Source organism: Saccopteryx bilineata, chromosome X (assembly GCF_036850765.1).
Source record: "Saccopteryx bilineata isolate mSacBil1 chromosome X, mSacBil1_pri_phased_curated, whole genome shotgun sequence".
Taxonomy (NCBI): Eukaryota; Metazoa; Chordata; class Mammalia; order Chiroptera; family Emballonuridae; genus Saccopteryx; species Saccopteryx bilineata.
Window position 1 is genome coordinate 130592546 of NC_089502.1, and position 14353 is coordinate 130606898.

Sequence of the window (14353 nt, forward strand, 5' to 3'; positions counted from 1 at the left end):
TTGAATGTTTGCAACGCCTAGATGGTTCTGAGGGATGAGTGAATGGATGGAGGACTGTCAAAAGGAGGAATTGCTTCGTGGGTTAAGAGCAAGATTGAAATGGGATAGGGAGTGTTAACTGAGAACGGTTTGGAGCCAGATAGGCGCAAAATCATGAGGTCATTTAGAGTACCTAAATGGAGTTGTAAAAACAAGGATACATTTGAACAGCATAATTCCTTTTCATAAAACCACAGGACAGGAAAGGACCCCGAGGAATTATTTAGCAGTTATCAGTCTTTTAGTCTCACGGCTAGACTGCATCTACAGCTCGATGTAATTTCATAGAGCAGAGAGTACGAGAGAAATGGGAAGCCTAACAGATGTGAATTATAGTAATTTAGGTATCAGGTGGCCTAATGTATTATTAGTTTTTCAGTTCTTGAAAGAAGGTGAAGATAAAAAGGGATTCAGATTATAGTGTTACGATTTAAGGGAGGCAGAGTATTTTTACATAGTAAAATTTATTTTACAAATAACCTTCTTCCATAGTACCTAGAACTATAGGAAGTATATATTTTGTTTTTTTAAAAAAAATCTTACCCAGTTTTCTTTCTCCCCAGTTCTTAAAAAGTCTGTGGAATACTGGGCCAGATGATTGATTTTTAAAAGTAAAGTTTCAAAACAGCTTTACATTAAGAAGGATAAGTAAAGATTAATTATAAAAGTGACAAACATAGCTATTAAATAAATAAAAACTGAAAGGTTTTTTTTTGTTGTTGTTGTTCTTGCCTTTAAGGGGGTAAAAAGCATTCAACCAAAGGACTACGTAATTTTAGAAAGAATCTGTTTTGACAGCTCTAAGAATAATTGAGTATAGATTTATCTCTGGGCAGCACATTTGCACAAGAAATCACAATGAGACGAAACACAGAAACATTTCCTAGTATAGTAATGGAAGAGCATGGCTCCTATTGGAGATAAGTAAAGCCCCCTCCCCCCTACACATCATACACATATGCAACATCACAAGACACAGCAGTGGGATGAGGAAGGATGAGGGACTGAGATGCCAGGCTACCACAAAATGCCACCAATCACTGAACATTTTAACACTAGACAAAGAGTCCTTTTATTTTCAAAGGAAGGAGGAGGGGCAGAGCCACATTATAAATCTGATTCACTGTACTCAACAGTCAAAACAACACAGAACTCAACATTCAAGACAAAAACAGACCTTTATTTTCTTTTATAATTTTCAATTGGTTTCCTTGATTTTTTTTTCTCTCAGATGAATGCCAATTAAGTCAATTGGGGCTACTGTTGCAACTGAAAATATGAAAGCACCTTTATTTTCTTCTCTCTTTGCCCTCTTCTTCTTTGTCTCCTTCTCACTTCTCTTCTGGTTTCTGTTTTAAGCCCTGCTTTTCTTCTTCTAGAAGAGGTTGCTTTGGATGAGCAGGCAAGCACTTGGTGAGGTCTGCTTCCTGTTTGACTCTTTCAACGTGCCGGTTCAGCCATTGCAACACTGGCGGAACACCAGCTCTTTTGCAATTTGAATGAATGTTTCTGAAAGTTGGCAAAGTGTAGAAGGCCACATGCAAACCACAGGACACGTATGGGAACCTTCAGTAATTCCTAATGAGGAAGTATATCGCTGCTACAAATACAATTTTAATTGGGATGTAATTTATTCAGGAATTCTGAGCCTTTGCAGGAATAAATTCCCCTCCCACATTCTATTCATATTTATAACATGTAAATTACTTCTGTGTCAGAGGACAATCTTTTCTCTGCCAATTATATTAAAGCAAAGAGGACATATAAAGTTTTCTTTCCTATATAAAATTTCATTGATTGACCGATAGATTTGAGCATCACAAAAAAGTTATTGATGAATTAGCTTGTATCTATGCAAAAGAGGGTCACTTGTAGCTGGGTCATACATGGCAGGGGCAAAATTAGATTCTCTATTGTCTCACTGATACTCTAGCTACACTCTGATATACTGTGGCCCTATTCCTATGTGGTGGGCATCATAGCAGTTCATTGTTTGGTACTTTCAGGCTGCATATGACCTCCAGGCAGTGATAAAGAAAAAGTCAAAGAAAAGATTAGCTAATGCAAAATAATAGTTTGTTGGAACTTTCTTGCAAATGGATTATTAGCAGATGATAACGCATTTCTCAAATACTAAATACTAAAAAAAGGTCTTCAGTTGATGTATTTCCTTACATGCATGCTCAGTAGTTTCCCAACTTTTTGATTGTACACACTTATCAGTTAAAAACACTTCTGCTGTTGATAACTCCTATACCTGTATTACTCTGTATTAATAGATAGGCATGTTATAAAACAGACACAGAAAAGAAATTTGAAAAAATGAGCTACAAAACTGGAAGAGAAATTGCAACGTTTTTTTTCTTCCTGTGCCTCAATGGCCCCATGTGCCCTCCTTCGAGACCTAGACTGTAACTCTCCCTGAGCGGACAACCCTCACCTGCCTTTGCATTTCACGTTCTTCTATCCAGCATGGTGCTCGTGCACCCAAAGCTTCAACTTAGTGATGGTTTCCTTTATACACACAGGATTCCAAAGCGGGCTCCCTGTCAGGTGACTGTGCAATTTTTATGACAGTCTATTATGCAATTGCATTCATGTTCCTTTGGTGAAAATTAAGGAGAGCAGAACACAGTTGGCGACCTGCAATTTCATTCTTGTGTCCTCATTTCCCCAGGACTGTGATGACAATGTTGAAAGTAAAAAAATGAAAAGAGAACAAAATGAGTATAACAACTGGGGTCTTGAAGAACCAAGCCAATAATGGATAACCAGTGGTGGTACATGTTTTAGAAGGGAGCTGTGCTCTTTTATAATTGGACAATGATGTCTTCCTGGAAACAGTTGTTCCTTACACAACACAGCCGGGTAATGAGCACAGAAAACTGGGAAAGGTTAAGTCACAAGGGAGAGAAAAGGCTGGACATAGTAGCATTAGTCACCAGTCAAATGTGAGAAGCACTCGTTCTTGTCCAGCCATAGAGTGCCCAAAGGCTTCCAGGCTAATGGTGTCATGTATGTGGAACACTATTCTTGTCATGAAGGTCAACTAAACATTTGCATCGAGACAACAGGAATATTTTCTGTGAATGCTAATTTGCTAGTGCACCGTGATGAACAATTTATTTATATGTAAGGTGACAAACTTTTTAATGGGTTTTATGTAGATGGGTTTAATGTTTATGGGTTTTATGCTGAAGATGATTATGTATTCAGGAGTTTAGACTGTAATTTGAATTGTCTTATAATTAAATATTAGCTCTCTTAAGTCATGCTTTTGTATAAGTAGTTATGGCTAGCATTTTAAAGCTGGGGGCAGGGCAGTTGGTTATATCAGGAAAAAAAGCATACAATTTTAAAAGCTGCCTTTTCCTCATTACTCAGTAATCAACTACCATTTTCATAATTAAGAGTAATTTGTTTTCTCTTTTATTCAAAAGAACAATAATTTTTCTGATAAAAATAATTTTAGTGAGGAAAAAACCCTTTTAAAAGGACAGCTCGCATGGATTCACTGGTTTTGCTAATTGTATGTTTGGAGAACATTTGAAGCCCATCCCTGTGTAAGAAGGACCTTGAGCTTGACCAAAACCGAGAACAGCTCACGCTATTCCTGTTGGTCCCTTCCGTACAACAGTGAAGCTGAATTCTGTGAAGATGTGACAAAAGAGACAGAGCTGGAGTTTATTCTGTATTTCATTTTCTAAGCATGTCGTTTCTGCTAAATTATGTGGTTTAATGCCACAAATATATAGCACTGGTTAAATTTCCAGGGTACTGCAGTAGTTTTTATGATGAATAGTTCAGATGGCAAAATCTTGGTGTCCTTGATATTGATTTATTGACTCAAACAAAAGGTTCTTTGAAAGACAACCACAGACATAAATGACCAATTCTAGATTTACCCACACAATTTAGAAAATTTAACTAAGAGAGATATGGAGGTCAAGATATCTGGTTCTTAGGCAGAAATTCATAAAGGAGACAGTTTAAAGTCACAGCTAAGAGATGATTATGTTTAAAAATCAATGTGCAGTCACCATAGTCCTTAATGAGAAAAAACTAAAATTCTTCACATCATAAAATTTTACTATTTTACTATAACTTAAACAAGGGGGAACAAGCCAAGACAATCCCACTAATATTAAATACCAACAAAATGCTTTTTGATGGATTTCTACAGACCAGAACCATCATTTTTATATAGACTTAGAGAAACACATTAAAACGTTTAGAGCACAGAGGCAACTGTAAGGCAGGTCAATGTGATTTTATTCACAACACAAATTCCACTTGTGAGAAAGAAGCATAGATTACTTCTCTTTAGAAAGAGATTTACTATCAAGCATACTTAGCAAATTATTTAGCTATCTAGAAATATTTAGCTATCTGATACCAACTGGTCATATTTTTATTTTTAAGTAATGTATATTTTTACAGGTATTCACATTATGCAATACCACACACTGCGGCAACAGGAAGAAAGAAAACATTTCCAAATACAATGTTAAATGATCTGTTCATTGCACAGTATGAAATATCCATTAATTAGCATTGAAATTATTACAGAGTATCTTATCCAACTAAAATAAAGGAAATTTCACATCCACTACAGAAGAAAAATAAGCAATATAGAGCCATAAGGGACCTAGTTACATAGGTATTAAATAATATCTGAAGCTACTTTGAAAGACATCCAGACAAAATACTTTTTCAAAAGTGAAAACCACAGCCTATAATTAGGAAACTTTTACAGAAAAGAATAGCTCATGCCTGTCCTATAAGGCAACACCATTTGTATACAAGTGCCAAGAGATAAGGGGAAAGTTAGGATTGTAGCTGAGGAATCTACGAAAGCCTGGCATGAGGAATTTTCTTCATTAGTGTCACCAAAAAGCAATCTGTGTTGCATCTGAATACACTTTATAATAGAATAAACATAGTAAGTTTCAGAGCAGGTTGTGTATACCTTGCCTTAATAGATAGATTACACTTAATTTAGTACAATACAGCACGTCAAATTTTGAAAATGCAAAATACACAATACACAGAATTTGCTTCCTCTGCTTTGCCTTAAAGAGGCCACCAAAGAGTCCATTCAACAGCCAGGCCTTTCTAGGAATCGGAGCTGCTCCCTCTCCCTTCCTGGTGTCGGGAGAATACAACTGAGATGTCACCACACAGAGCCCTTCCCCAGTCAATGCCCTTCCCCTTCTGTTCTCCCACAGAAATGGCAGTTTTCTGTCACTGTGCTCCATCTTGATTGGCTTTGATCTTATGCTAGTCCCAGTGGAGAAAGCTCGCATTCTTCTTAAGAGTGGCCTGCCCCTCTTAATATCCCTTTAGGGAGGCCCCCAATCCAAACACACTTGATGATCTAAACTTTTAAAAAGTCTGTTTTCTGTTAGAAACAGCAAGGACGAGGCCATTTTAGTTGCTTGCAAGAGGTTGATGTTGAGTCTGTGCCGAGCCGACTCTCTCCGATCTAAATTCTCTAAACATTAGCTTATCAATCTGTGAGTCCAATGGGTTGAGTGCCAACAGAAGTGGATCCGATTTGGCATGGAGAGGTTCTATCAACTCTCGCAGTGTATTAGCCTAATATAATAAAGCAGTGATACAATATGATGAAAGACCTGCGAGTGCCATTATTTCTAAAGCACATTAGTATCTGTATTAGAAACACCATCATGCAATACCCATGAAGAGAAAAAGAGAAAAAAATATGGCTAGAATTGCATATGGTTTCAATACCGTCATGTCGTTCTGTTGGCATGCAAGTCTATTTGGCCATAAATGGGACACTGTTTGTTTTAAGCTTGGTTATTTGGAAACGCCAATCTTATGTATACAAAATAATACATAGTGCAGATCCATCTTTTCCCAACTCTATACTTGTATATGCACATCTATAATTCTAATGAGAAAAGTTTGTTAGACGTATTCTCCATACACATGTAAAATGATCAGTCTTTCAAGAAAATTAAACTTTATTTTTATACAAGATCTTTCCTCAAATTTATCCAATGAAGAATTAATGAGGAAAAGTTTTTTGGTCTACCTTCTACCTAACCACCTTGAGGCATATTTGTCACCATGTGCTAATCTGTGAGATATAAGAGCCCAGTGAGTGTGTGACTCTAATGAGGAGGCCAGTGCTGACCAACACAAAGTGAAGAGGAAAGAAAAGCTCTAACAGGTTAAGTAGGATGGAAGTGGGACTTTACAACTCAACATAAACCACACACCAAGGGATTAAGAAATTAGAGGAGACTAAAGTTTCTGAATGACCTGGGAGACTAAGAACAATTTGGGATAAAATAAACTGTAGTCTCTTTTAGCTCATTTTATTTTGGATTTTAAGGAATTCAAATAGTGTCACCAGGCACAAGTTTTCTTTCTGGCCTAGGGCAGATTTTTATCTGCAACATCTTACAATAGCTTTTGTGTTATATTAAGAAGAAAGAAGAAGAAAAAGAAAAATCATGCCATTCATGACTGCCTTCCTTAGAAAATGGGAAGGGGTAAGTAGCCCATGGCACTGTATCTAGAAAACAGGATGCAGCATAGTTCAGAAATCAACAGAACTACTTTTTGTTTACCACATCAAACCGTACTTTTATAGAAAAGGAGCTGGGAACTACATAATATTCATATGTAAGTCAAATGAAACAAAAGGCAATATTTAATTTGAAAGGAAATTATAATACTGGAATACTAGCTCTGGCTTCTACCACTTTGTTTCATAAGGTCATGGAATTTCAAACAGCAAAACAGTGGCAATCTTACCTTGGGCATAAGGTCATTTCTAAGTTTGGACTGTTCCTAATTTATCTATGCAATTCAAACATTTTGTAAATTGTGGTTTGAGCACACCCCTCAGTTCCCCCCAGAAAAAAATATTACACGCGTAGTTTAATTTCTAGTGCACTTAACCCATACTAAACCTGAACTAGAGCCCTGGTAATCAAGTCATGTTTAGTTACATTTAGGACGTTGTTTCTATAGGATTGCTGAATTCGACTCCAAGAGATTGGATTCACCTCCTCAGTTGAGGGCCTCACCAGAGTGCAGGCTGGTGGAGGAATACTGCTATTTCAAAATGACTATAGCTAGCTTCCAAACTGTAAATACAGGGTAGGGCAAAAGCAGGTTTACAGTTGTTTGTACAGAAAACAATACAATAATTAACAAATAATACAAGAATAATTTCCTGCAAGAATAATTTCCTGTGTTTCCTGCACTCACAATTGTAAACCTACTCCCCCCCCCCATATTAGCGTAAGAGAAGGTAAGTCCCTAGGACAAGGTGTCTATTCAATTAGTGGTTAGGACCACTGGGGTGACGTCTGCTTGTTAAACACAGATTTCTGGGCCCTCATCCTAATCTACTGAATTAGAATTTTTGGTTATGGAACTCAGGAATCTGCATTGTAAGCACGAGATCTGGGTGATTCTTGTGACCACTTACTTGACACCTTCTACAGGCCAGTCACACTGGGACAGGTTACACCTTGGGTGGAGCTGGTTGGAGTGATGACAATTATTGTACTACATATACAGTACAAGTAGTTTGTAGATGAGAAGCAGGTAGTTGGGCTTATCACATAGCATTTCATTTTTAGTTTCATCACCAATATAACATCATATTACATCGCTTAAATAATTTCAAGGTTTTTGCCAAGGAATCTGATGGAAATATCTTGGTCTACTGAGAATATAGCAAAATGAAAGAGGCCTTGGTAAACTGCTTAAATAAATTCTTTAAAGCTATACTTTACTGTAGTATTAAATAGTTCCTCTTTATTCTTGAGGCAAACAAAACAACTATGAAGATAATTCCAGACTCATGTTCATTGAATCAACTGTATGTGTTGGCGTCAGCATTCTGATTCTCAACTATGAGCAGCAATGGCAGGCCAGGGGAGTCAGATATGATGGACATGGTTAATCTACATGAAATCTCTAAAACAGCCCGTCACACCCACACACCCACCCTGCCTCATGACCCTGCTCCAAGAAAGCCTACTTTGTCTTCTCTTGTGAATCTCACATTTCTGTCTTTGACTTTTTGCAAGTCCCTTTCTGGTTCTCTACACTCTCCTTTTCCCTACCTGTGTGTTTTTGTTGGGCTTTCTTGCTCTTGACAACTGCATTTTATCCCCACTCAAGTCAAAATAGTCAAGCCGGTTTAAAGTATTTATTATAATGACAAACTAATTTTATTCCTTTTTTTTAAATAAAAAAGTGGAAATTGTATGTCCCTTTAAAAAATAAACTTAAATTACATGGCTCTGGATTGTTTTCTTTTGGCCAGTATCCTAATTAGAAAAATATTCCCCACTTTCTGCTATTAAAATAAGCTTCACTATTTACCAAGCTCTCAATCAACTGCATTTTGGAACAACAGCAACATATCTATGCTAACCCCAGGAAATCAGTAATGTTTCTATTTGGCATTTTACTTAACAAATATTTATTAAGTTTCCACCTATCGCTGAAATCTCCAACCGGGAGGCCACCAACCCAGCTGGATAAAAAGAAACAGACCCTCTTCTCTGTTACTAAACCCTCTAAGATGTGAATGGTGAACCCAGATGGAACACCTGCTGAGGGATGAATAGGATGACTTATTCCCATGCGGAAGGGCTTCCCATGCAAGCCCTTCACAGACTGAATCTAGGTAGGATATGTTGAGGAGCATGAACTTTCCCTTCTTGTTTTAGGAATTTAAAACCCTACCCACTAAGGACCACTCTAATAAGCCAAAAAAGAAATTCTAGAAATATAAGTTGTAGAAATGTAATTAGACTTCTAATAATGTCCCTGCTGGGAACAGCTGATGATCCTTAAACAAATACCTGGGGGTTACATTATAGGCTAAGGATGGAGACACAGATATTGGCAAGAGAATGATTAAGTTTGAATACAAAGTAGGTGAGAAAAAACTTTGCCTTAATGAATGAAAAAGAAGAAAATATGTATAAATGAAAATGAGAAGTCTCTGAGCCCGAATAGCACATTTTTTTTGCACTTTTTTTTTTCCTTTGGGGTGTGTGTGTGTGTGTGTGTGTGTATTTTTCCGAAGTGAGAAGCCGGGAGGCAGACAGATTCCCCCATGTGCCCGATCGGGATCCACCCGGCATGCCCACCAGGGGGCGATGCTCTGCCCACCAGGGAGCGATGCTCTGTTTCTGCAGTAGCCATTCTAGTGCCTGAGGCAGAGGCCATGGAGCTGTCCTCAGCACCCGGGCCAACTTTGCTCTGGAACCTTGGCTGCAGGAAGGGAAAAGAGAGATAGAGAGGAAGGAGAAGGGGGAGGGGTGGAGAAGCAGATGGGCGCTTCTCCTGTGTGCCCTGGCCAGGAATCGAACCCAGGACTTCCACACTCCGGGCCAATGCTCTACCGCTGAGCCAACCAGCCAGGGCCCTGAATAGCATTTTTAAAGATTTTTATTTCTGAGTTCTAAAAGGAAACTTGGTTCCATTTATTCATTTCCATTATCAGTAAGTTTGAGGGCAAATTTAAGGGCAAAGCCACTGACTACTGTTTTTAACTGCTTGCAGATAACAAAGGTCACCAATATGGACATCCACGCCTATCAAAAGTAACACTTGAAGAGCTCCTGGGAAAACAGAACTGTGTGCTTGAACAACAACGAGATATTTGTGTAACATCATTACTCCTCTTCTGCTAATGTATGTGTTCATATTTAAGTTTTCCTTTCTGAAAAACAGGAATATCTAACACCACGGATAATCGCCAGTGATAATTACTGTTCTCAGTGTAAGGACTAAAACGAGTGTACTGATCCCTTAGTTCAGAACGTCAGGACCTAGAGACTTGTGAGTTGTGGCTTGAGCAGGATCTGTCTGAATTAAGAAGCCCTATTTTCTTGTAAAGGTTATGAGATTTTACAAATTTGTTCACTTATTTTTAAATGTATTACCATAGAGGAAAGGAATTGATGTCTTTTATTTTATGATTGAGGAGTAACATTCTCATGATAAAGTACTCTTTTTCAAAATAAAGTGGAAAATAGTCAAAAGTAATACAATTTGTGCCTATACTCATAGCACATATGGAAATCTTTAAGTAGCAATCCTAGGTAAAATAAAATATTTGATGAACCTAGCCTCAGGCAAAACAGATAAGGAGATACTGTTTCCAGATAATTAGTATGTTCCTCTAAATTGCCAAATCCCAATTTCACTCTCTGTGTATAATTCACAGGAGAGACAGTGTTTCCTTATGAAAATAGTATCTCATCCTAATGGACCTACTGCTACACTGTGACCCGACAGTGCCTCTAGGACTTCATTAGTTATGACTATATCACACACTCTGGCTCTATCTGCATTACAAACCACTATCTGAAATAAAGGCACACATAAGGTATACTTTTAAAGTAGCTTATATATTAGCAACAATTGAAAAGGTCTTTTATATTTAATAGTTGCAGAAGTACTTGCTATGTTAATTCAATTTACCATCTGTTTATTTTCAATTCAGTGCCTATAGATATTTCAGAAAACTGTACTATGGAATTTTGCCACATTATATTGTCATCTCAACTCTTACCATTCAGAATTTAAAAAAGAAAACTCCTTTTTTATAGACATGAATCACTCAATAAGGATTTGATAGGCACCTATGAGTTCATATATAATAACAAATGTTAGGAATAAATATACAAAAATGATTATCTGACCTCAAAGAGTTCCTGGTATAGTTGTACAATCCTTTCCCTAATTTCTGTCTTGAAATTTTATAGTTAAGAATTATCATTAAAATAAAGCTCTATTTTATTAAGTACTATATATATATGTATATATATGCACACACATATAGATTCAAAGTAAAAATATTTGAAATTTACAGAAAGTTTAAAGACAAAAAATGAATATATATGCATGTATATATGAAATATAAAACAGGTGAGTTCTGATGCTTACAACAGACTTTAAAACTGAAAGGGATCATGATATGCCAGCCAAAAATTGTATCGCTTTTTGTTAAAATGGTTTTTAAGTCTCCACATCTAACTGCTTCTTTGGGTCTTTGCTTCTTTTGTATGAAGGCTTCTGTGTACATAAAAGTTAAAATATTAACATAGAATAAAATGTATATGCCTTTTCTCCAGTTAATCATTTGTCAATTTAATTTGCAGGCCCCAGCCAAAGAACCAGACAGGCTATAGGAAATGCTTTCTTTCCTTTCCTCTAAAACATTTAAAACAACTCTTAAGCCATTCCATCCTAATTCATCCCTACTTTTAAACACTTTATAAAGTTATTAATAAAAGAATCATATTAAACTCCAATGAAACAGCCTTAGTAAAAAATATAACTATTCATGGTAATCTTTTCTTTCAGCAACATGGGTGAATAGCCATTTATTGGCAGAATGTGTTGCTGTTGTATAATTAATAATTAGTTATTTCAAAATAATCTCTTTAAAATTCTCATTTCCAAATGAAATAGCTACAGAGTTAACACAGCTGAAGTCTGAGACATGAACACACTATAGGAAGTAGACTTTTTACCCCCTAATAGTTTAGACATGAATAATTCATATTTTTATTTATGAGAATTTCTAAGCTCTACCACTACCCTACATGGTTATACTTAAAGGATATGATCGAATAGCTCTCATTCTATCTGCATACCAATTGGTGTAAAGAACTCAGTGATGAGAACTGCCAATGGGGTGAACAGATAAATCCTATGTGACAAAACACTTCATCTGTAACTATTTCTAGTTTGTCAAAACGAAAAGGCAAATTGGGACCAACTGCATCTCACTATTTTTCTTGCCTATTTCTTACAATAGGTTCTTTGATGCTTCCAACCTTACTAGGACATTCTTCTTCCCACCTGTTCAGTGTTCTAAAAAGCAGTTCCAATCTTATCTGAACCTTAAACCACTTATGTGAATTCATGGTAAAAATGATTTTACTTCCATGACTCGAGCTGTTTAATTTTTCCATCGCATTTGACTTGAATTCTCCAAACTGGATATTTTGGTGGAATAACAGGGCATCTGTACCTGGAGAACTGCGGTTATAGAGATACATTTAGTATTTCTACTCCATCAGAACCTACTCAGATCAAACAAAAGGATTTTGCTCTATGTCCTGTGTCAAGCTGCTGATCAGCAAATGCGACCTGTGATCAATAAATTTTGATGATATGCAAATTATGCTTTTACTGCACAGTTTCTTTAGGAAGTAGATAGTGAATGGCACAACTTTTTATTTCTTGAAAATTTGATCTAAAATAAAGACATATAATTTCAAATGAACAGTAACCTAGATCTGTTTGAACTTTTGCTCTATAGAGTCAACCCTATTCTTATTCTAAATTCATATACTATCCTCAAAGTATTGCCATCTTGATTTTGGTGGAATTGTGTGTTTTTTTTAATATCATTCATTATATCAGCTTCAGTAACATGATATCCCTCCAGATGAAATGAGAGAAAAACAGAGATACTGATCTGCAAAAGTGAATAAAATACTACGTACTTTTCAACAAGGGTAGCATGTGGGTGAGTGTATGTAGGTTGGGAGTATAGAACAAAGAGGAGTGATTTTTGTGTTAAAAATGTAAAAACATCATTTCCTCTCATGCTGTAACATTGTTTATGATTGTGGAAGCTTGAAATAGACTTCTGCTTACTTCTTCTGACTAAGCTGACAATATCACAAAAAAGTACAAGACTGATTTCCCCCCCTTCAATAACTTCTAAATGTTAATGTCTTATTACTAACCTCCTTGACATACCAACCTGACATTTGGTACCATTTGCTCATGAACAACTCTGACAAGGAGGAGCTGCTTTGGAGGCACAGCCAACTGAATTTCTTAGCAATAAGGACAACAAAAATACCTTCCCTGGCAAAGCAAATGCCAAAAAAAAAAGAAAAGAAAAATGTAAGAGATGTTTATAAGAACTTAAAATTGTATCTTAAGTGTTGCTTATTAAAATTACTTTTAAAAAATGTGAATGTTTATTTTATTGATTTTAGAGAGTGAGAAAGGGTGGGGGAGAGAGAGAGAGACAGGAACATCTGTTCTTGTATGTGCCCTGACCGGGGATCGAACTGGCAACTTTCGGTGCTTTGGGATGATGCTCCAACCAACTGAGCCATCCAGCCAGGACAGAATTAATATTTTTATTTACCTCAAAATTTTTTATAAACCAAATCTCTCAACTTAGTAACATTTTCATATTCTCTCTTAGTTTTCAATCTATAATTACATTATATACTATTTTCATAATTCCCATTGTTAGTCATCATCATATTATTACATTTTAGGTATTTAAATTGTATTATGTATGTGATAAGAAGAAAAAGAATTGAAAACTCATTATAAAATTATGTTAGAAATATGGCATGGATGCACACAAACATCCTTCTTTGCAAAAACTCAGAAGTTAGAATAATAAGTATTCACAGTGAATCTGAGTTGTTTTGAAATGATTGTCATTACATTTTAGATCAGCAAACTCATCTTATATCTGGGATGGAAAACTATGGAATCTAAGAACGTATAAAGAATATGTTTTCTTAAAAATGGCCTATTATTTGAGTTTCATTTTCCCCTTTCTGACAAAATTATATAGCACTGTCCTTTTAAAGAAAGTTCTACTAAAGAGTTAGAGATATGTTGACTGAATGTTCTTACGGAAAAATATATACAAATGACTTTAGAGATACTGTAAAAGATTTCTAGCTGTATCTGAGCTTTACATTTAGCATCATGTGTTGAATTTTACACTCACCAGTGTAATTACAGAAAACCAGAATCATTGAGGAACTTCATTAGCACGAGAGTTCCTTTTGCAAAATTCAGATGTTTGAAATGTCAGAAGGTTCTCCATATGGTAAACTTAATTTGTACTCAAATATAACAATGAATTGCTAACTTCCTGCCAGTGAACAAAACAAAAAGTTTCAATTATATTAATAAATTTGTTTTCCATTTTAAGTCAATTAAATTACAGAAACTTTATGGTGCTACCTTATTCATAATATCCTTTGAGAATTAAGGACAATTCCATATATCATTAAAATTAGGCTAAACAAGGACCATGCTGCCTTCTCTAGGGTAAAAAAGAAACACAACCAACAAACTAGAGATAGAAATTTGTAAGGATGTGCAAATCAAGGAGTGAATTTGGGATACTCAAGATCCACTTAAGAGTGCCTTATCATCTCTTTTGACTGGTATCATTCCTGTGTATGTGTGTGTCGGGGGTCAGGGGCAAACAATGAGAGCAGCTATAGTATAATTAGTATCTTCATAA

General features: G+C 36.1%; 1 protein-coding gene across 4 annotated transcripts in view; it reads right to left on the bottom strand.

Moving 5' to 3' along the window:
* Positions 1 to 14353, bottom strand: part of CNKSR2 (connector enhancer of kinase suppressor of Ras 2) — a 257480-nt gene that overhangs the window by 6323 nt on the left and 236804 nt on the right. Inside the window, exon 21 of one of the 4 annotated variants that reach the window (XM_066248701.1) lies at positions 3858 to 5637. The exons of the other annotated variants lie outside the window; for them this stretch is intronic. Coding sequence (XP_066104798.1) covers positions 5633 to 5637 — 5 coding nt within the window. The 3' untranslated portion in view covers positions 3858 to 5632. Of the gene's footprint in view, positions 1 to 3857; positions 5638 to 14353 lie in introns of those variants that run through there. 4 annotated transcript variants of the gene reach the window in all.